At 41.6% G+C, this 24289-nt stretch overlaps 1 protein-coding gene across 1 annotated transcript in view; it reads left to right on the top strand.

Moving 5' to 3' along the window:
* Positions 1-24289, top strand: part of ZDHHC9 (zinc finger DHHC-type palmitoyltransferase 9) — a 36949-nt gene that overhangs the window by 7709 nt on the left and 4951 nt on the right. The window contains exons 2-8 of the mRNA XM_015128169.3: positions 5478-5638; positions 10730-10888; positions 19505-19642; positions 20574-20622; positions 21489-21591; positions 22982-23085; positions 23489-23585. Of these exons, the coding sequence (XP_014983655.1) occupies positions 5478-5638; positions 10730-10888; positions 19505-19642; positions 20574-20622; positions 21489-21591; positions 22982-23085; positions 23489-23585 (811 nt within the window). The remainder of the gene's footprint in view (positions 1-5477; positions 5639-10729; positions 10889-19504; positions 19643-20573; positions 20623-21488; positions 21592-22981; positions 23086-23488; positions 23586-24289) is intronic.

Here is a 24289-nt window from a genome sequence, read left to right as displayed (position 1 = left end):
TTCTAGAGGTAGTGTCTTAGTTTGTTCTGGTTGCTGTAAGAAAATACCATCGACTGGGTGGCTTATAAACAACAGAAATTTGTGTCTCACAGTTCTGGAGGCTGGCAAGTACAAGATCAAGATGCCTACAGGTTTGGTGACTGATGAAGGCCTGCTTTCTGGTTCATAGATGGCTGTCTTCTCTCTGTGTGTTCACATGGCCAAAGGGGCAAGGGAGCTTGCCAGGATTTCTTTTATAAGGATGCTAATCCCATTCATGAGGGTGGAGCCTTAGGTGACTTAATCACCCCCCAAAGGCCCCACCTCCATAATCCATCACATTGGATGTTAAGATTTCAACATATGAATTTTGCAGGGATATAGACATTCAGTCAGTAGCAGGTAGGTAGTAAGAGGACAGATGGCCGTCTATATCAGGGAGGTATTATAGCAAAGGCTTATTTCTCTCATGTGTGACCAAAGAGTATCGTGGGGCTCTGATCCTTGGGCCTTCCTCCTTAAAGCCATATTTACCAGCTGCTACTGGAGCAGTTTCAAGCAGCCAGCAGCTCCCCCACAGAGCTCTTCCCTGACCACTTACAGCCCATAGAGGCTGAGTCACCGTTCTAACACTTGATTATCAGTCATCTTATTCTTTAGCTGTTTCATATGTCAGTTATGTTTTCCTCAACAAAATTAACTCCTATTTCCCTTGTTCTTCAGTTGTTAAACCAACAAATACTTGTTGGCTGACTGATTACATTGATAAAAGAACAAACAAACCAAAAAACATAGCAAGAAAGCTATTAGGGAGACTTAGAAGCAGTGTATTGTACAGAACACCAATCCAAGCTGCCAATCTGTAAGGCATAGCTCTCTGTCTAGATTCTTACCCATTCCACTCATGAATCTCTTCTGAGTGTTTTCATGTGAATTGAAGTCTGTGTCATTACCATCATCCCTCCAGTGAACTAGCATGCTAGGGATGGGGGATGGGACATGACACATGAGCCCAGCCTGGCACTGATGGTTACTGCTGGTCAGTACCACCGTGCCGCCTGAGGGGACATGTGGGATTCCAGTTGTCTAGTCCAGCTATGGTAGCCTGAGGACAGTCAAGAAGTCAGTAGAGGATGGCTTAAAATGATGATGTCTCTTCAGGTGGCAGAAATGAAGACTTAGTTGGGACATGGTTGCATTTATAAAATTCATAAGGGAGAAAAGGAACTCTAATCCCCAGGAAGGAGAAAGGCCTCTTGGTACTTTGAATACAGGAGAGTTCTGTTTTAAGAAGTATATGGATATTATTATTCCGAGGAGTGGTATAGGGAGTTTCAAAAACAGTTTATATTTGTGGATGACAGATCTGATCTAGTCTTTTTTTTTTTTTTTTTTTTGAGATGGAGTCTTGCTCTGTCACCAGGCTGGAGTGCAGTGGTGCAGTCTCAGCTCACTGCAACCTCTGCCTCATGGGTTCAAGCGATTCTCCTGGCTCAGCTTCCCGAGTAAGCTGGGATTACAGACGCATGCCACCATGCCCGGCTTATTTATTTATTTATTTATTTATTTAGTTTTTTTTTTTTTTTTTTTTTTTTGAGACGGAGTCTCACTCTGTAGCCCAGGCTGGAGTGCAGTGGCCGGATCTCAGCTCACTGCAAGCTCCGCCTCCCGGGTTCACGCCATTCTCCGGCCTCAGCCTCCCAAGTAGCTGGGACTACAGGCGCCCGCCACCTCGCCCGGCTAGTTTTTTGTATTTCTTAGTAGTATTTATTTATTTATTTAGTTTTGAGACGGAGTCTTGCACTGTCGCCCAGGCTGGAGTGCAGTGGCACAATCTCCACTCACTGCAAGCTCCACCTCCTGGGTTCACGCTGTTCTCCTGCCTCAGCCTCCCAAGTAGCTGGGACTACAGGTGCCCAACACCACGCCCAGCTAATTTTTTGTATTTTTAGTAGAGACGGGGTTTCACCGTGTTAGCCAGGATGGTCTTGATCTCCTAACCTTGTGATCTGCCTACCTTGGACTCCCAAAGTGCTGGGATTATAGGTGTGAGCCAACGTGCCTGGCCTTATTTTTGTATTTTTAGTGGAGATGGGGTTTTGCCGTGTTGGCCAGGATGGTCTTGAACTCCTGACCTCAGATGATCCACCTACCTTGGCCTCCCAAAGTGCTGGGATTACAGGTGTGAGCCACCGTGCTTGACTGATCTAGTCTTTATCTTAGACAAGTTAGTGATGTTTGAGGATACTCCTGACTTTGGAGGTCTGTATTGGGAATTACCACCAAACTTTCACATAGCTTATTTTTGTCAGAGACAGACTTCCAGCTTATAGCAATTATGGGATTAGCCTAGGGTGATATTTTTGAAGTATTTTTAAATTGACAAAAGTTGAATATATATATATATATATATAAAGATATATATATACACACACACACAAATATACATATATAAAGATATATATATACACACACACAAGGATATATATATATATATATCTGGTATACAATATGATGTTTCGATACATGTATACATTTGGAATAGTTAAATCAAGCTAATTAACATATGTATTACCTTACATACTTATTTTTTTAATGTTGGGAATGCTTAAAATCTACTCTCCTAGCAATTTTCTGGTATACAATATAGCGTTATTAACCATAGTCCTCATGCTGGGCAATAGATCTCAACTTATTCTTCCTTACTGAAATTTTATGTCCTTTGACAAACATCTTCCCAATCCTCCCTTCCCAAATACCCCCACCAGGGGTATTGGTGGGTTTTTTATCATAACTTTTGAAGACAAACACTATGGGTTGCAGTTCACAATAGTCGTAGTGGCTGGCGCTCGAAGTTTCCCCTTACTCAGAGTAGAAAGGCCTGCTGGTCCCACATCTGGCTTCACAGCCACACCCACTCACTAGAGATGACTGGCTGCCAATAGCCTCATCTCTGGAGGAGAACAATACAATAGGCCTGTTGTGTACTTGTTGACATACAGAGTGGATTGTTTTAGCAGGTGCAGAAGATGCTCTGTGTGGAGATTACAGAGACCTTTATCCTTGATGGCGTAGCGTAGTTCAAGTCTAAGTTGTCCTTTGTCTGGCCTACAAGCAGGTGTTGGAACTGGACTTAGTTAAGCTTGGGTCCTTCTGTGCAGCGGGGCAGCATTAATTTAGAATTTTTTGCTGCTGTTCTACTCACTCTGTATGTTTTCTCTTTAATAAAAAAATTAAACTCTCTTTGGTGGCCAATCAGATAGATCTGATTTTTTAAGGCTTTTGATTGGAGATGATACATCCAGGGCAGTTTGAGTCCTGGAGACATTACTTCTTTGTTTTCAAGAATGATCTTAGTGATGGGCAGTGGCCAGGAAGATTCCTATTTGCTGTTAGTGTGGTGATTTCACTTTGCTTGTTCATGAAATGAAGCCTCATTCTTCTCCTGCATCCTTTGGGTTCCTGATAAGTGGAGGTGATTTTCGCTTCTGAATTCCCTTTTTGGTTAATCTGTACCAGTGAAAAGGAGTAGTGGAAAATAAGGTAATCCACAAGCTAGTGATATGTAAGAACCTTAATTACCCTGAACTCAGCTGCCAGATCCTTCAATTCTCCAATTTTCCCCCCAACCCTTGGCTTTTAGGAGAAGGAAGTAAATCATTAAAGAGCAACCTAAGATGAAGGATTTTGTTAAAAATAAGCAAGCAAGCAAACAAAAAAGTCACTAAAATCATCCTCCAGGTTCAGTACATACGTTCACCTTCATCGAAAACTGCTTAGCCTAATATAAAACTTGGCTTGTGTCCCCCCATGCAGTTGTGTGTGTGGCAGGGAGCTAGGGGAGGACCTCATGGGGGTTGTTCCGAAGCTGCAGAGAATATATAACCGGGGTTAAACGTTTGCTTTGAATGGCCAGCAGCTTGCTTACTTCTCATGCTGATGAGGTAAGCGTTTTTCTTAGCTTACTTTCTCTGCTCTCCCTCTGCTCCTTGCTCCTCCACTTATAGTCTGCCTCCAAGTGAAAACTCTGTTTTCAAGGAGAAATGTGCCTCAGGAGGAGGAGGATAAAAATAGGTCAGCGATAACTCTCCTCACATATTCCTATTTATTTTGTTTGAAATTCAGTTCAGATCAACAAGTATTTATTGATAGCTTCTTTGTTCCCTTACTTATATTAGAGCTCTGGGAGATACGGAATCATGGTGATAATGTTAATAGCTAACATTTTACTTAGTGTTTAGTATTTACTGTGTGTCAAGTGCAGTTCTAAGCACTTTATACTAGTGCATTTGATCCACACAGTGACCTCATCAAGCACTGTTATTATCCTCATTTTATGGATAAGGAGACTGAAGTTAACTAAGTCACCCAGCTAGGAGCTGGTAGAGCCATAATTCAAACCCGAGCATTCCCAGTCCAATAAAACTAGGTCCTTGCTCTTAGGAAGTCCGGTTGAGGGAGATGCCATCAACATACTGAGAAATAGCTAGGAAATAATGCAAGGCTCTGGAAGTGAGGACCACAGGGAGTAGAGAAGAGAGAGATTATTGCAGCTTAGCATAAGCCTTTTGGAGGAAGTAAGAATTCTCTAAGTCCCAGATTCTTCATGTATCAGATGGGTATAGTAGAATCTATTTCATAGATTTAGTGTGAGAACTGGATGGGATAATGTAGATGAAGAGCTTAGTACAGTGCCTGGCTTATGGAGAGCCGTCAATAAATTATAGTTGCAATGATGACAATGATGATATTGATGTCTCTGGCACCTGAAAGATGAGTAGAGTTGGGATATTCAGAGAGAAGGAGAAATAGCTTGCCAGGTGCATTATGAGGAAAGGGGGGAGTGAACATGATGTTGGGGAGGGGTACTAAGGAGAAACGATTTTCTTATTTTCTTGCTGATGGTCATTAGTCACTTATTAGCTGAGCTAATTGAGGAGACCAGAGGAATGGATGTTGCAGAGTCAGTCAACAGCCCTGAAGGTTTTCATTGGTCTTGAAGCATGCGGAGATACTCTCTGACACTGTGAACCTGCTTTCTGGTTGGTTCTCATCTTTTCTCCCTCCTCATCAAGCTCAGCCTGAATGCCAGATCAGTGGATATGAAAAGCCCTGGACATTCCCAGAGTGAGATCAACCTGTGTTGCTTAGAAATCCAGGCTCAGTTGCTTCCCTATTCTTAGCAGGTGTGAACTTTCCTGAGGTAGAGGAAATGTAGCTCCCGGTGGGCTGATAGGATAGACTGGACTTGGGGGTAAGAGAGTGTCCTCAGGACTGTCTTCTGCATGTTATAGGTGGCAGCAGTCAATTATTTGTTGAGCTCTTACTATGGGTAGAGCCATATGTCAGGAGTTTTGGGTAAATCAAGAGAAAAAACATGGTCCCTGCCCTTGAGGTACTGCTGATTCTGTTGTGGGGGCCAGATTGACATACTGGTAACAATTGGAGATCAATATAGGGTAGGTATCATTAAATGTTGAATTACCTGCTTTCTTCAGGTGCCGCTACCTGGCTGTTCAGCTGTCTCCGGCCATCCCTGTGTTTGCTGCCATGCTCTTCCTTTTCTCCATGGCTACACTATTGAGGACCAGCTTCAGTGACCCTGGAGTGATTCCTCGGGCGCTACCAGATGAAGCAGCTTTCATAGAAATGGAGATAGGTGAGTCTCCCAACCAGCTGGCAAGCTGCTGTGTAGTGGGTGGCCCTAATCAGTAAAAGAATGGAATCATAATAGTAGTTGCAGATAATAATCACTTCTAGCCTTTTCTCTCTGAGATCCTGAATCTGAGATCATGACTACTCTGTGAATTTAGTAAGGCAGGTGTAGCAACAGTCTAAAGTAATAGACTTTGTCCTTCACTGCATTGGGTCACATTTGCGGAAGGATTTGTTACCAAGGTCCTGCTGTATTGTTCCCAAGAGGATGGTTTTATTACTTATCTGGGGGAGGTGGTCACCAACACATTTTTTCTGAAGCAATGAAAGCACAGATTTATTATCATTTTATTTATTTATTTATTTATTTATTTAGAGACAGAGTCTGGCTTTGTTACCAGGCTGAAGTGCAGTGGCATGATCTTGGCTCACTGCAAGCTCTGACTCCAAGGTTCAAGTGATTCTCCTGCCTCAGCCTCCCGAGTAGCTGGGATTACAGGCACGTGCCACCACACCCAGCTAATTTTTGTATTTTTAGTAGAGATGGGGTTTCACCACATTGACCAGGATGGTCTCGATCTCCTGACCTTGTGATCTGCCCGCCTTGGTCTCCCAAAGTGCTGGGATTACAGGTGTGAGCCACTACACCCGGTTAGCACAAATTTATTGAAACAAAAGTACACTCCACAGAGTGAGAGGGGGCTTGAGCAAGTGGCTCAAGAGGCACTTTTGGTGTTTTGATGAAAGCTGTAAACCTTCTCCCCATAAAAATGCTCTTATATGCATGTACATGTACATAGTTTTGGATGTAATTTCAGGGATTCATAGATCTTCTGAAGCACATACATTTATCCCCACCCCCAACCAAGAATTCCTGCTTTAGGCCGGGCGCTGTGGCTCACGCCTATAATCCCAGCACTTGGGGAGGCTGAGGTGGGTGGATCACTTGAGGTCAGGAGTTCAAGACCAGCCTGGCCAACATGGTGAAACCCTGTCTCTACTAAAAATACAAAAATTAGCCGGGCATGGTGGTGTGTGCCTGTAATCCCAGCTACTCAGGAGGCTGAGGCATGAGAATCATTTGAATCTGGGAGGTGGAGGTTGCAGTGAGTCTAGATTGTGCCACTGCACTCCAGCCTGGGCAACAGAGCGAGACTCCGTCTCAAAAAACAAACAAAAAACCCTGCTTTAGGGGAACATGCAATGTGAAAGGGGGCAGCTGTGGCGCCAGGAACCACTGAGAATTCTAGGAGGGGTAAAAGAAGCAATTGCAGGGTCAATAGAGTGCAGACCGCAGCTCAGGATAAGGATCTTTGGTACAGAGATGAAGTGCTACATTATCTAGGAGCCAGGGTGGCTTCATGAATTGAAGCAGAACTATCCCAGGGCCAGAGGAGGAGATATCCTGGGATCTCACAGTGAGAAGAAGACTATGATGCAAGTACTAGGAGGGAGTGGAAGCCCACCAGTGCCTACCTAAATGGTTCTCAGGTTTGGTACCCAGGTAGCTTGAGTTGGCATCCAAGCTAGACAGAGTAAGAAAAAGGGACCCAGGACTTGTAAGACTAAGAAGCTGTGCCAGTAGAGCACCAATCTGTGTTCTTTGAGGGTGCTTTGAAGGCTTCCATGTATTTCTTTTTTCTTTTTCTCTCTCCTTCCTTCCTTCCTTCCTTCCTTCCTTCCTTCCTTCCTTCCTTCCTTCCTTCCTTCCTTTTTTTCCTTCCTTCTTTTTTTTTCACAGTTTCACTCTGTCCACCACGCTGGCGTGCAGTGGCGTGATCTCAGCTCACTGCGACCTCCACCTCTCAGGTTCAAGTGATTCTCGTGCCTCAGTCTCCAGAGTAGCTGAGATTACGGGCGCCCACCACCACTCCCAGCTAATTTTTGTATTTTTAGTAGAGACAGTGTTTCACCATATTGGCCAAGCTAGTCTCGAACTCCCGACCTCAAGTTATCCTCTGGCCTTGGCCTCCCAAAGTTCTGGGATTATAGGTGTGAGCCACCGTGCCCGGCCCATGTATTTCTTTTGTTTATTTTAGCTGTGTTTTCCCTTAGGCTTCTTAACGGATTTCATTTTGAAAAATTCCAGCCTGTTTTAGTTGAGCTAAGGAGAAATGGGTTTGTGCACATGTGAGCTATAACTATTTGGGGGTGGGGTGAGGGTGGGGATAATGGGAAGAGAGCAGAGGTGATGTGTGTTGGCACAGCTGGAGTTCTGGGGAGACCCGAGAGAACTAGGAGTAATTAGGAGCAAGATGGTGAGGAAGAGTTGTGAGTGCTGTTTTTTCTCCATCTGGGTTATTCTTTTCCAGTTCCCTTCCCATTCACATATGGAGAAACTGAGGGTCAAGGCAGTACCTTGACTTGTCTCTTGCCTCTCACAGCAGATTGTTAACAAAGTTATCTCTTTTCTGCCCGATCACTGGGCCTGGGGCTCAGACTCAAGCTGTCACATCGCGGCCTCTGCATTTAGCATGTTTCTCTCGGTAGAAGAGTACGTTTTTCAGTTCATATGTGTGTTTATGTTAGGAAGTTTTTGTCATTTTGTATTTAGTCCTGTACTGGGTATGCTGTGGGTGGGGGATGGGGAGAGAGGAAGTCATGTGATGCCCTTGCCTGATACGGCCTCCCGGGGAAGGTGAACTATGAACCCTGTCTCCCAGGTGCCCTCATGGAAAGCATATGCATAGAATATTAAGGTGGCATGCTGGTACTTATCCTCTAATGAATAGCTGTCCTCATCCTTTTAAGACTTGTGACACACTGTTATTGTTTGATTTCACAGCATCTACCCCACTCCACAAAAAAAGGAAAAATGTTCCATATGGCAGATATTTTTAAAATCAAAGTGAATTGAAAAATATTCTGTTTTTAGAATTATACTGCATGGCGAGGGTGCAGTGAGACAGGCACTCTCATATGCTGTGGATGGGCAGGCATGCAAATTCATACGGTCTGTCTGGGAAGCAGTTTGGTAATAAGTAATATGTACTTTAAAGGGTCATACCCTTTGACCCAGTAGTTCTACTTCTCTGAGGGTTTAACTAAAGGAGATAAAGATTTTTACAAATTACTGTAGAAGGATTCTTAGTGCATCGTTTTTTCTTTTCTTTTAAATATGAGTAGCTATTTTAATGCCGGCAACTTCATGTATTACTGCTTAGACTTCAACATTCTTTTCTTTATTCTTTCTGTTTTAGAAATTAATTTTAACACATGAATATGTTCTTGGAAGGGAGGAGGGGACTAGGATTGAGGTGGTGATCGAAGGGGATTTAAGCTTTTATCTGTAATATTTTAAATTTTTACATGTAACGTCAGCTAAATAGTAAAAATCCCAACAATATGGAATATTTAAATAAATCACAGGACACATATATGATGGAATATTACCAGTAGTTATGTTTTAGAAAAAAATTAACAGTGAGAAAATGTTCACAGCATATAATATTAAGTAAATACTTCACGGTACAAAACTGCATTTATAATATTATCTCAATTTTTTAAAAAAATTATGAATGCTTACCTGTTAATAGAAGATTAGAAGGAAATACACCAAAAAATATAAATATCTCTGAGCTGAGAGACTGTCAGTGACATTTATGTTTTCTTATTTATACTTTATGTTTTTTCCAAAAAAAAAAAATTTTGAGATGGAGTCTCGCTCGCTCTGTCACCCAGGCTGCCTCCCAGGTTCAGGCAATTCTCCTGCCTCAGCCTCCAGAGTAGCTGGGATTACAGACGTGTGCCACCATGCCTGGCTAATTTTTGTATTTTTAGTAGACACGGGGTTTTGCCATGTTGGCCAGGCTGGTGTCGAACTCCTGATCTCAGGTGATCCGCCTGCCTCAGCCTCCCAAAGTGCTGGGATTACAGGCGTGAGCCACCGCGCCTGGCCCTGTTCTATTTTTTTCTAAATGTTTACAATAAGCAAGTGTTACTTTTATTTCAATAACTGTTTTTGTATTACGAGTCGTTTCTTTTCACATGCATATATTTTATGTTTGCAAGATAGTATTGTTTTCTGCATATTGCTTTTTAACATTTATTTTCATTTTGCCATATATTGTATTTTCCTGTTTTTGCCATTCTTTCATCTATATCATTTTTAATGGCTGCATAATATTCCATTCTATACACATAACATAATTTACTTAACCAACCTCCTATTGTGACATTGAAGTTATTTTTAGTTTTTCACTATTAAAAGGAACTCTGTGACAGATATTCTTATACAAACATCTTTCGTATATCTCATTATAATTTTGATAAGTTTCTAGAAGTAGACTCGGTCAGTACATGAATACACATGTTTAAAACTTTGGTAGCTGGCTGGGCATGGTGGCTCACGCCTGTAATCCCAGCACTTTGGGAGGCTGAGGCAGGTGGATCACTTGAGGTCTGGAGTTTGAGACCAGCTTGACCAACGTGATACAACCCCATCTCTACTAAAAATACAAAAATCAGCCAGGCATGGTGGTGGGCCCCTGTGATCCCAGCTACTCAGGAGGCTGAGGCAGGAGAATCACTTGAACCCAAGAGGCGGAGGTTGCAGTGAGCCAAGACTGAGACCACACCACTGCACTCCAGCCTGGGCGACAGAGCGAGACTCCATCTTAAAAGAAAAAAAAAGTTTAGTAGCAGCTGCCATATTGCTCACTGATAAGATATGAGAATGACCTTTCCCCACCCTTGTTAACATGGGGTATTTTTGTTCTTTGTATTGCTTTTTAATATGATAGGTAGAAATGGTATCTTTGTGCTTTAATTTTTATTTCTCTGATTATTAGTGAAATTGGATGTTTTCATTTAATGTATTTTTAGCAATTTTTTTTTATGAATGTTTTTGTTTGTAATCAGAAAAAAAGTCTCGAAGAAACACTTTTTCATATGTATACCACAGAACTGCATACACTTAGTGGAGTTTTATGGGCATATTCTGTGATGTTGAGTGTCTAGTCTATAAATGATTGCCTAGAGAAGACAGTAGGCTTAGGGAACCTTTGAATGCCCCCATTGGGTTTGGAGAGGTGGTGAGACTTTTGGGCTGAAATAATGGCTAGCTGTGATATTAGCTGTCTTTATTGATTTACAGAAGCTACCAATGGTGCGGTGCCCCAGGGCCAGCGACCACCCCCTCGTATCAAGAATTTCCAGATAAACAACCAGATTGTGAAACTGAAATACTGTTATACATGCAAGATCTTCCGGCCTCCCCGGGCCTCCCATTGCAGCATCTGTGACAACTGTGTGGGTGAGTAAAACTACGGGGACATTGCCTAGGGAAAAGGCTGAGTTGAACAAGAAAGTCAGGGTGGTCACCAATTCTTGGGAGAAATCAGTGGGGGAGGGAAGATAGATTTAGATGGAAAATGAGCTAGATTTAGATAGGAAATTTAGATAGGCAACAAGCTCCTGAAAAACTGCAAATCAGCTGTACTTATGTAGATCGAATCACAATTTAAATATACTCTAGCCTAAACTTTACAAAAACCTCTTTAGTAAATGAGAAAAATAAACTTTACCTATTTTTGAAATTTAGATTTTCCTGTACTGGATTTTCACGTGGGACCCACCTTATATAGTGGGAGGAGACTCCTAGTCCACTGGAGGGCAGTATTGAGGAAGGAAGGCCTAAGACACAACCCAAGAAGAGGAAAGTTGCTAGTAGCATTTATTGAGTTTCTACTACATGTTGGGCACTGTGCTAGGTGATTTACCTTTCTCTCATTTAAGACTTGTAACAGCCCCATGAGATTGGTATTATCCCCATTTTACGGATGAGGAAATAGGTGAAGCACCAGTATGTAAGTTCATATAATTAGCATAAGATGAAGCTAGAGCAGGTCTGATTCCAGACTGCTTATTTCTTCTCTCTGCTGCTGCTGCAAGAGGGTCGGGTATAAGTGTGCATAATACAGTGGTCTGTGCTTCCATCCACATATATGTGGCTTCGTTGTAATCACTGCCTACTGTGTGCTAAACCCTGGCCAAGATGAGAAACGGGCCATAAAGATTCCTGTTAATAGACCTATATGTGAAATTGCTTATATCATCAGGCATACTTCTAACGTTCTTTTTAGAATGACTTTTTCTTGAGTTCCCATGATTGGATAATGTTTTTTCTGTATACCATGTGGCATTCTGAGGGCGTTGCTTTCCTCTTACTAGTCATTTCTTTAGGCAAAGGTTGGGAGATATATCTTGCTTTATGTGGTAAAAAGCTATATGGTGCTCTCTTTGGCAGCATGTATACTAAAAAACTACTATATGTAGATAAGATTTTTATAAATCAAAACCCATTTTATTATTATTATTTTTAAAATTTTACTTTAAGTTCCAGGATACATGTGCAGAATGTGCAGGTTTGTTACATAGGTATACATGTGCCATGGTGGTTTGCTGCACCTATCAACCTGTCATCTAGGTTTTAAGCCCCAAATGCATTAGGTATTTGTCCTAATGTCCTCCCTCCTCACCCCACCCCACCGACAGGCCCCAGTATGTGTTGTTCCCCTCTCTATGGCCATGTGTTCTCATTGTTCAGCTCCCACTTATGAGTGAGAACATGCAGTGTTTGGTTTTCTGTTCCTGTGTTAGTTTGCTGAGAATGATGGCTTCCAGCTTCATCCATGTCCCTACAAAGGACATGATCTCATTCTTTTTTATGGCTGCATAGTATTCCATGGTGTATATGTGCCCCATTTTCTTTATCCAGTCTATCATTGATGGGCATTTGGGTTGGTTCCAAGTCTTTGCTATTGTAAATAGTGCTGCAATAAACACATGTGTGCATGTGTCTTTATGGTAGAATGATTTATAATGCTTTGGGTATATACCCAGTGATGGGATTGCTGGGTCAAATGGTATTTCTGGTACTAGATCCTCAAGGAATCGCCACACTGTCTTCTACAATGGTTGAACTAATTTACACTCCTACCAACAGTGTAAAAGTGTTCCTATTTCTCCACAGCCTCGTCAGCATCTATTGTTGAAGCCCATTTTATTTTTTTTTATTTTTGAGATGGAGTGTCACTCTGTCGCCCAGGCTGGAGTGCAGTGGTGTGGTCTCCACTCACTGCAACCTCCACCTCCCGGGTTCAAGTGATTCTCCTGCCTCAGCCTCCTAAGTAGCTGGTATTACAAGCGTGCACCACCACGCCTGGCTAATTTTTGTATTTTTAGTAGAGATGGAAGTTCATCATGTTGGTCAGGCTGGTCTCAAACTCCTGACCTTGTGATCTTCCCACCTAGGCCTCCCAAAATGCTGAGATTACAGGCATGAGCCACCGTGCCCGGCCCTCGAAATCCATTTTAAATGAAGCAGGAAACTTGATATTTAAGGAAGGTCTATACCCAGTAATGAGATTGCTGGGTCAAATGGTATTTCTGGTTCTAGATCTTTGAGGAGTTGCCACATCTTCCACAATGGTTGAACTAATTTACATTCCCAACAACAATAGGGTTCCTATTTCTCCGAAACCTTGCCAGCATCTGTTGTTTTTTGACTTTTTAATAATCGCCGTTCTGACTGGCATGAGATGGTATCTCAGTGTGGTTTTGATTCACATTTCTCTAATGATCAGTGATGTTGAGCATTTTTTCATATATTTGTTGGCTGCATGAATGTCTTCTTTTGAGAACAATGAGAACACATGGACACAGGGAGGGGAACAACAAACACCGGGGCCTGCTGGGGGATGGGGAGGGGAGGGAGAGCATTAGGAAAAATAGCTAATGCATGCTGGACTTAGTACCTAGGTGATGGCTTGATATGTGCCGCAAACCACCATGGCACCCATTTACCTATGTAACAAACCCGCACATCCTGCACATGTACCCCAGAACTTAAAATTAATAAAAGAAAGAAGAGCTGATGTGAGGTAGTATTTCCTTTCCTTATTAATATTCTTAACTATAAGGAACTCATACAAATCAATTTTTTTAAAAGCACTAATGTTCCGGGAGAAATATAGACAGTTCATAAAAATATAATTGGCTAGTTATCATGACTAATAGTCAAAGAAATGATTTCAGGATGCTTTTTTTTTGGAGATAGGCTATCATTCTTTTTTCCAGGCTGGAGGGCAGTAGCACAATCACACCTCACTGCAGACTCAACTTCCTGGGCTCAGGTGATCCTCCCACCTCAGCCTCCCAAGTTGCTGAGACTACAGGCATGCACCACCATGCCTGGCTATTTTTTTTTTTTTTTGCATTTTTTGTAGAGATGGGTTTTCCCCATGTTGCCCAGGCTGGTCTCAAACTCCTGAGCTCAAGCAGTCCACCCGCCGCAGTCTCCCAAAGTGTTGTTATTATAGGTGTGAGCCAATACTCCCAGCCCAATATGCTGTTTTTAAATCTAGAAAATTAGCAAGGAAAACCTGATATTTGTTCTTCCACTAGTAAGTGTAAATTGGAACAAACTTTTTGGAAGGCAACCTAATAAGAGTAATCAAAAACCTTAAAAACATCTATACTTTTTGATGCCAGTGGTTCCCTTTCTAGGGAGTCTGTCCCATGAAATCAGAGATGTGGGAAGATATTTAGGGGTAGAAATGTTTAACTCAGGATTATTATGACAATTAAAAGTTGAAAAGAACCTAATTGTGTACCAACAGACGAGTAGCCAAATAAATTATAGAGCTGGACGTGGTGGCTCACTCCTGTAATCCCAGCACTTTTGGAGGCCGAGGTGGGCAAATCACTTGAGGCCAGAAGTTTGAGACCAGCCTGACCAACATGGTGAAACCTTGTCTCTACTAAAACATACAAAAATTAGCTGGACATGTTGACATGTGCCTGTAATCCCAGCTGAGATCCCGGCTGAGGCATGAGAATCAAAAACCCATGAGGTGGAGGCTACAGTGAACCGAGATCGTGGCACTGCACTCCAGCCTGGGTGACAGAGCTAGACTCTGTCCCTAAATAAGTAAATAAATAAATAAATAAATAAATAAATAAGTAAATGGACATTCATACATTAGACTAATGGAAAGAGTTCATACCAGAAAGCTAAATGACACAAAACAGGAGAGAGGCTACATTTATCGTGTGAAGTCAGTTACCTATTTAAAAAAATATATAATGAGGTATAAAGAAATATGCAAGGAAATACAGGAAATATGCCACAATTTTTATAATTTATTATCTATAGGTTGTGGGATTATGAGTGATTTTGTTTCTTTCATTTTTTCATATGCTGTCCTCCACTGCTGTGATTTCTTCATGTTTCTTTTTATTTTTTTTTCAAGTTTTCTATAATGAGCATGTATTACTTGTATTATCAGAAAAGATGTGATTTAAAATACTGTAAAAAATATGTATCTGTATAACCATTCTTCTCTATACCTTTCTTCCCTTTCCTGAAAAGATGTAGCCTCCTCAGCAGGAGATAGACCATTTTTACAGCCTTATTTTTTGACCAGTACACAGCTCACTTTTCTTTCAAATTGATGTATTTTATTCTTTTTTTTTCTTTTCTTTTCTTTTTTTCTTTTTTCTTTTTTTTTTTTGTGATGGAGTCTCGCTCTCTCTCCCAGTCTGGAGTGCAGTGGTGCAATCTCAGCTCACTGCAAGCTCTGTCTCCTGGGTTCACGCCATTCTCCTGCCGCAGCCTCCCAAGTAGCTGGGACTACAGGCGCCCACCACCACGCCTGGCTAATTTTTTGTATTTTTAGTAGAGATGGAGTTTCACTGTGTTAGCCAGGATGGTCTCGATCTCCTGACCTTGTGATCTGCCCTCCTTGGCCTCCCAAAGTGCTGGGATTACAGGTGTGAGCCACCGCACTGGCCCAAATTGGTGTATTTTATTCTTTTGTAACCTTTTATTCATCAAAATAACACATGTTCATTGTGGAAAATATGGGAAGTACAGAAAGTATAAATAAAACTTAATCCTAAATTCACTCTCCATTTTGCTATATTTCCTTCTAGTGTTTCTGCAAAATTGGACTGTAACATGATAGTTTTTAATCCTGCTTTTGTCATTTAACATTCTATCCTATTTTTCTGCATCTTTAATAAATGTTTCTTTAATATATTATTTTAATGACTGCATAATCCATCATATGGTTCTATTCAAGTTTATTTAGGCAGTCTTCTGTCATTAGACATTATTCATTCTTCTACTTTATTCATTGTTATAACACTGCAATCGTAATTATTAAACATAAGGATATGGAACAATTGGAACCTTCATACATTTCTGGTGAGAATGTAAAATCATGCAGCTGCTGTGGAAAAGTTGGTGGTTCCTCAAAAAGTTAAACATAGAATTACCACATGACCCAGCAATTCCACTCCTGGGTGTATACCTATATTAGTCTGCTTGGGTTACCATAACAAAATACGTCAGACTGGCTGGCTCAAACAATGGGAATTATTCTCTCACAATTCTGGAGGCTGGAAGTCGAAGATAGAGGTGCGAGAAGGGATGGTTTCTGGTGAGGCCTCTCCCCCTGGCTTGCAGATGGCTGCCTTCTTGCTGTGTCCTCATGTGACCTTTTCTCTGTGCTCACACACTACTGGTGTCTCATCCTCTCCTTACAAGGACCCCAGTCCCATTGGGTTAGGGCCGCACCTGGATGACCACATTTAACTTTAGTTACCTCCTTGAAGGTTCTGCCTCCAAGTGCAGCCACATTGGGGGTTAGGGCTTCAACATATGGAACTGGGGAATGGGGGAACAGTTCATTCCATAACAATTGCCAAAAGAATTGACAACAAGGACTCAAAACCTACTTGTATGCCAGTGTTCATAGCATCATTATTCACAGTAGCCAAAAGGTGGAACCAACCCAAGTGTCTATCAACAGATGAATGGCTAAACAAAATGTGGTATATACATACAATGAAATATTATCCGGTCATAAAAAGGAATACAGTACTGATACAATGTGGATGAACCTTGAAAACATGCTACGTGGAAAAAAAAACAGACAAAAGGACAAATACTGTATGGTTCCGCTTATATGAGATATCTAGAATAGGCACATTCATAGAGACAGAATGTTAGAGATTGCTAGGGGATAGGGGAAGGGGGAAATGGAGAGTTACTGCTTAATGGGTGCAGAGTTTCTGTTTGGAGTAATGAAAGGGTTTTGGAAATAGATAATAGTGATGGTTCCACAACATTATGAATGTAATTAATACCACTGAATTGTACACTTAAAATGGTTAAAATGGCAAATTGTATGTTATGTATATTTTACCATAATAGATTTTTTTTTTTTTTAAACAAGGTCTCACTCTGTCACCCAGGCTGGAGTGCAGTGGCGTGATTTCAGCTCACTGCAACCTCTGCCTCCCGAGCTCAAGCGATTCCCCCACCTCAGCCTCCTGATTAGCTGGGATTACAGGCGTGCACCACCACGACTTGCGAATTTTTGCATTTTTTGGTAGAGATGGGGTTTCACCATGTTGGCCAGGCTGGTTTCAAACTCTTGACCTCGTGATTCCCCTGCCTGGGCCTCCCAAACAATACAAAATTTGAACTTCAGCTGGGTGCGGTGGCTCACGCCTGTAATCCCAGCACTTTGGGAGGCTGAGGCGGGCAGATCACCTGAGGTCAGGAGTTTGAGATCAGCCTGGCTAACATGGCGAAACCCCGTCTCTACTAAAAATACAAAAATTAGCAGGGCGTGGTGGCGGGCACCTGTAATCCCAGCTACTCGGGAGGCTAATGAGGCTTGAACCTGGGAGGTGGAGGTTGCAGTGAGCCGAGATCACACCATTGCACTCCCAGCCTGGATGACAAGAGTGAAACTCTGTCTCAAAAATAAGTAAATAAGAATAAAAATTTGAACTTAAAATTTCTGTGTGCATTTATATTTACTTAAGAGAAATTACTGAAAATGGATTTATTCTGCCAAAGGGGTACAAGCTTTATGAAGGCTCTTGATAAGTACTGCCAAATTGCTTTCTGGAAAGGTTCTTTCATTTTATGCTCCCACAAGCAGTATGTTAGAGTGTCCATTTTACCTTATTCTCACTAGCACTGAATTTTATTATTTATGTTCTTATTTTGATAGGCATAAAATATGTTACTGTTTTACTAGTATTACACTGAATTATTGGTGAATAGGAAAAATGTTAAATATAGGTTTTATGGTATTTATTAGTTTTTGCCCTATTTCCTTTTTGTTTGTTTTTTGTTTTTGTTTTATGTACAGTTGACCCTTGAACAATGCAGTTTTGAACTGCATGGGCCCACTTAATAATGAGGGTTTTTTTTTTTCAATAAATACAGTATCAGTGGGTTCCTCATCTGCAACCAAACGCGGATCCAAAATACAGTCGTCCCTAAGTATCCTTGGGGTATTGGTTTCAGGGATTGCCCTTGAATACCAAACCCCATGCATTCTCAAGTCCTGCAGTGGCCCTGTGGAACCCATGGATATGAAAAGTCAGCCCCCTGTATCCGTATCTGGGGGTTTCATATTTTGTGAATACTGTATTTTTGATCTGGTTTTAGTTGTGGATGCAGAACCTGTTGATACGGAGGACCAACTGTATTTATTGAAACAAATCCACGTACAAGTGGATGCACACAGTTCAAACCTGAGTTGTTCAAGGTTCAAATGTACAGTATTCACAAGATGCAAAACCTGTGTACACGAGGGGCAACTTTTCTTATCTGTGGGTTCTGCAGGGCTGCTGAGTGACTTGAGTATGGGTGGATTTTGGTATCTGCCTGTAATGCTTACCACAATCAAATGAACATATTCATCACCACACAGTTGCCATTGTGTGTGTATGTGCGTGTGTGGTGTGGACACTTAAGATTACTCTCTTAGCAAATTTCAAGTAACTTTTGACTATTATTTTCTTGACGAAGTATTTGTATTTTCCTATTGATTTCTAAGAACTTTTCACATAGTCAGGTACAACTTTACGTAGATTGCCATTGGTTTTTTTCTCTTTAATTTTCTTTATGGTAATTTTAAGACACACAAAATATTTTTAAATTTTTAATTTTTTGTTGGTATTTAGTAGGTATATATATTTATGGTGTACATGAGAAGTTTTGATACAGGCATGCAATGTGTAATAATCACATAATTGATCGCCAAGGAAATGCAAATCAAAACCACAAAATTTTTTTAAAGTTTATGGAGTCAAATCTATTTTTCCTTGTCATCTGTTTTCTTCCAGTACTTTTATGCTTAGAAAGTCCTTCTGCATATAGCGGACAAATAAACATTTATTCTTTGTAGTTATTTTATGGATTTGCTTTGTTTTTACATTTAGCTCTTTAATTCATCTGAATTTACTATGACAAGTAGTATGAAGACAAAAAAGAAATTGATCCGTATTTTGCACCAAATAGCCAATTGTCACATAATTGTTTATGGAATAATACTTCCTTTCACCTGATTTTGTGATGCTGAGTTTATTAGACAACAAAATCTTATCTGTTCTAAGATCTGTTTCTGGGCTCTTTCCATTCCATTGAACTATGCCATACCATTTTAAATATTGTAGTTTTACATTTTTCCTTGGCTATTTTCACCTATTTATTCTTCTTGAACTTAGCAGGCCCACCGATTAATATTTTATTTGGACAAGCAGTGTCTCTGCTTTTAATGAGCAAAGTGAGGCAGATCACTTAACCTCTCCATGCCTTTGTTTCTTCATCTGTAAAGTGGGGAAAAGAGTATCTCCTTTTGCTCCAGTTCCAGGGAAATTGTGAGGATCAAATGAGATGGTTATGAAAACATTTTGAAAAAGTAAAAAAATAAAACCCTGTATTTTTTACAACTGAAATAGACAATGATCCTGGAGGTCTTTGAATTAGATATTATGCGGATGGCGGGGTTGATTTTTGTTCTGGAGTCTTTTGGCATTGGACTCTCTCTTTCTTCCACAGAGCGCTTCGACCATCACTGCCCCTGGGTGGGTAATTGTGTTGGAAAGAGGAACTACCGCTACTTCTACCTCTTCATCCTTTCTCTCTCCCTCCTCACAATCTATGTCTTCGCCTTCAACATCGTCTATGTGGCCCTCAGTGAGTATGCAGGGCAGTGTCCGTTGTTGGAGTGGGGCGGGGTGGGGGAAGAGTTAAGGGCGGCTTAGAGGGTGGTTGGGTTTCCTGGTGGTACCATTGTGAAAGGTACCTTAGGACAGGTTAGAAATGAGCACTGTTATCTGCTCTTGAGCAGGGTTGCAAACCTTAGTGCACATCAATGAGTATTACTCAGTGTGTTGGCCTTTTCTCTGACCAACTGCTGGGGCCTGGGGCCATAATTACTGGTCTGTATCCAGAGTACTGGGGCATTTCTGAGGTAATCCCAAAGGTTGGGGATGTATTTTGTCTCGGAAAATCCTCTCTTCTTCTGCCTTGTAAAACTTGCCTTGTGCTAAGGGGTAGAAAAGGGTTTTGCCTGAGAAATGTCTTTTGGTAGCTCACAGTCTATTTTGGGAGATAGAAAGCACACCTACATGTGTGCATGTGCACAAACATACACACACCCACACACACACCAGTCTAAGGGCAGATGTGATGTGGAGTTAAGGGAGTGGTCTTAAGACAGCTTCCTGGAAAGAGAAGAGTTCTGAGCTGGATTTTGAGCAAGGGAAGGACACGTATTGGCAAGGAGAGAGGATTTTTCTTGGGTATTTCTGATTTCTTTTATCTGTTAATATCCCCCTCACATGTCCATAGTTGGGGGCTAGGGAAAAGGGAAGGGATCCTGCTGCTTAGCTTCTACCCACCTCTCTAGTCCAGGGCCTGGTCCTGCACTGAAAATGTGAACTCTTTAGTCATGAGACTACCAGCTAGGAGATGAAGCTCTTCACCCTTGCCCGAGTGAGAGCTTAGCTCTTGCCAGTGTGTAACATGGGAAAGGGAGGGAAGGAAGTGAGTAGGCACTAGGATAGTGTGTAGTTTTGACTGAAGTCACTAATTTTTCTCTCTACTCCTCCTCCCAATTTCACAGAATCTTTGAAAATTGGCTTCTTGGAGACGTTGAAAGAAACTCCTGGAACATATCCTCCCCTGGCAGTATGTCCCTCTAAAGCCTTCTTAAGCTACTTTCCAGCATGCTTTCTCCCCACATTTCTCCCACTATCTAGTTTTTCAGACATCAGAGAGTGCCAAGGTCTAAAATAATTAAAAAATATATATAGTCTTAGTGGTAACAACCAGAATGGAAGATGACCGGGACTAAAAGGGAGTTCTTTCCTTCACTCCCTGCTCAGAACGGTGGCTGCATTTCTGCAAAGGGGGTTCAGATGAGATTTCTATAAATCACATCCTCTTTCTTTTCCCTCACTAGTTCTTCATTTATGAATCTTTTTTTTTTTTTTTTTGAGACAGAGTCTTGCACTGTTGCCCCAGCTCGCCTCCTGGGTTCAAGCAATTCTCCTGCCTCAGCCTCCCGAGTAGCTGGGACTACAGGTGCCTGCCACCACGCCCGGCTAATTTTTTGTATTTTTAGTAGAGACGGGGTTTCACCATGTTGGCCAGGCTGTTTTTGAACTCCTGAGCTTGTGATCCGCCCACTTCGGCCTCCCAAAGTGCCAGGATTACATGAATTTTGTTTTTTGACAGAATTTCCATTGGCAGTGATGGACAACATTGTTTAGCTCTGGCCACTCCCACACATCCCCTTCCAAGAGTCAATGATGAATAAATAGACAAACCCTTAAATATCCTAGATATGCTAGAAATTCTTTCATAAGGGATCTATCCAGTAAGTTCAGAATTCATCTGTTGTTATATATATGGAAACATGACTTTTTGTGATATACGTTCCAGGAGGTAAAGATGGTGTGACTGGTGCCCTGAATATGGGTGGAGGCATCAAGTCTCCTGATGTTGAGTTCTTCAATATTCCTTAACCACACCTCACTGTTCTAGAAGTCCTCATTTGCTTCTTTACACTCTGGTCCGTCGTGGGACTGACTGGATTTCACACTTTCCTCGTGGCTCTCAACCAGACAACCAATGAAGACGTGAGTCAACTTACTCTTCTCCTCACCACATATTCTTCTTCCCAAAGCCTATCCTCTTGCTACTTGCTAGAGAACTACTTGCTAGAGTCTCCAGGGCCTGGGAGGTTGAGGCAGGCAGAAACGTGGTGTGCGAGATCGTTAAGTCAGATGTGTGGAAGAGAAAGCAGAGGGCTTTGTTTGGAGTTGAATGCTTGTGGAGCATTAGGAAGAAGAGGTTGAAAAGTTGGGTGGGTATATAGCCTTTAACTGTTCACAGGTCCTTAAAGGCTAGCTGGTGCCTCTCTTTGGCATGGAGAGGGACAGTTGCACTGGATGAATCCTTGCTATATAAAAAGTTACCAATTAGGCTGGACGTGGTGGCTGATGCCTATAATCCAAGCACTTTGGGAGGCTGAGGCGGGCAGATCACCTGAGGTCAGGAGTTCAAGACCAGCCTGGCCAACATGGTAAAACCCTGTCTCTACTAAAAATACAAAAATTAGCCGGGTGTGGTAGTGCGCACCTATAGTCCCAGCTACTCGGGAGGCTGAGGCAGGAGAATCGCTTGAACCCTGGAGGTGGAGGTTGCAGTGAGCAAAGATCATGCCAATGCACTCCAGCCTGGATGACAGAATGAGACTCTGTCTCAAAAAAAAAAAAAAGGTACCAATTAATCTACATTCACTGTAGAAAATCAGAAAATACAGATGAGCAAAAAAGAAAAAGTAAGTTCCTCTTACTTTACTTCTTAGACATCACCTTTGTTAGTAGTATGATTTATATATTCTAGACTTGTCTAGACTTGTTTCCATGTTTATTTGTGTTTATATTATGTACTTTTAAATAAAAATAATATGGGAGTTATACCTGATGTAAATGACGAGTTGATGGGTGCTGACGAGTTGATGGGTGCAGCACAGCAACATGGCACAAGTATACATATGTAACAAACCTGCACGTTATGCACATGTACCCTAGAACTTAAAGTATAATAATAATAATAATAAAAATAAATAAATAAATAAAAATAATAATATATATCATTCAGTTATCTGCTTTTTTCACTCTATTGTGAGCTTTTTTCATGGCTGTGTATTTCTTTTTTATTATGATAAAATATACATAATATAAAGTGTGCCATATTAAATGTCTTTCAACCCTGGCGATCAATGGGGAGACAGATGTTGCAGCCAGATTGCCCTCACATCCTAAATGTACAGTTCAGTGGCATCACATTGTTGTGCAACCATTGCCACCATCCATTTCCAGAACTTTTTTATTATCCCATGCTGCACGTGTTTCTTCAACATTATTATTATTTTTTCTTTTTTGTGTTTTTTAAAAATTTTATTATTATTATTTGTTCTTTTTAACATTATTTTTAATGTCAGCCTTGGCTTTTATCTTGCAGATCAAAGGATCATGGACAGGGAAGAATCGCGTCCAGAATCCCTACAGCCATGGCAATATTGTGAAGAACTGCTGTGAAGTGCTGTGTGGCCCCTTGCCCCCCAGGTACTCAGGGCACTCAAAATTCCTGGGACTTTTGGGATGAGCAGCTCAACCTGGTCCTGTTACCTGGTCTGATGTGTTTTTCTGAATGTGGCCTCTTGGTGTCAAATAGGTCTTCCCAGGGCTTGCCACTTGGTACCATGTCTATATGGTCCATAGACCATGGGCTGGTTGTTTTGGAGGGATGATCTTTCATTCTTATTTCATTTGTTTGTTCCCTGGTTAATGTGACATTTCCTGGTTTGTGAAAGAAAAAGTGAATGGGAGATAAGAGGCGTGTGCTGTGTTCAGGCTAGATCGCCAAAGGACAGGTTTATATTTTCCAGTCTATGCAGCAAAATTCAGTAGGCTGGGTGGGTGGAGGGGTGAATGCCCAGTTCTTTGTTAACTCTCTTATCTCCTTCAGTGTGCTGGATCGAAGGGGTATTTTGCCACTGGAGGAAAGTGGAAGTCGACCTCCCAGTACTCAAGAGACCAGTAGTAGCCTCTTGCCACAAAACCCAGTAAGTGTTCCTGACTTAAGGCTGGGTCAATGATAGAGAGGGCGGAGGCCAATTTACAGCTTGGAAATATAATTAGGCAATATTGTATTCTAATCACCCCAGCTTCCCTGCCTCTACAGCTGCCCTGACATTGCCTTCAGATCTTTGTGCCCTTGATGTAGATTAAGATTTAGTCATTTCTTTGGTGTATATTGAGTGACTCTGTGCCAGCCACTGTACTAGCTGCCAGGGATATACCAATGAATGAGGCAAACGACGTCCCTGCTCTCAAGGAGCTCATTGTCTAGTGGGGGCAAGAAACAAGTAAACAGGCCATTGCTCAACATTGTGAAAAGTGCCTTGATGGGGAAAGCATAAAATGCTATAGGGGCAAAGATAGAGGTCAGGGGATTGTATTAGAGTTAGTGATGTGGTTACCTTGGTAGAAGGGGGCTTCCTAACTGGAATATGCAGATGTTGTGGAAACTCTCTCAGCTGTCCTATTTAAGATATATAAGTGTATCTTTAAAGTATGTAAAGTACTTTCCAAAAAAAAAATTACTTGAGCTTTTTTTTTTTTTTTTTTTTTTGAGATGGAGTTTCACTCTGTTGCCCAGGCTGGAGTGCAGTGGTGTGATCTCGGCTCGGCTCACTGCAACCTCCGCCTCCAGGTTCAAGCAGTTCTCTGCCTCAGCCTCTGAGTAGCTGGGATTACAGGTGCCCGC

Source organism: Macaca mulatta, chromosome X, assembly GCF_049350105.2.
Source record: "Macaca mulatta isolate MMU2019108-1 chromosome X, T2T-MMU8v2.0, whole genome shotgun sequence".
NCBI classification, from domain to species: domain Eukaryota; kingdom Metazoa; phylum Chordata; class Mammalia; order Primates; family Cercopithecidae; genus Macaca; species Macaca mulatta.
This window is presented reverse-complemented; position numbering and strand designations above follow the sequence as displayed.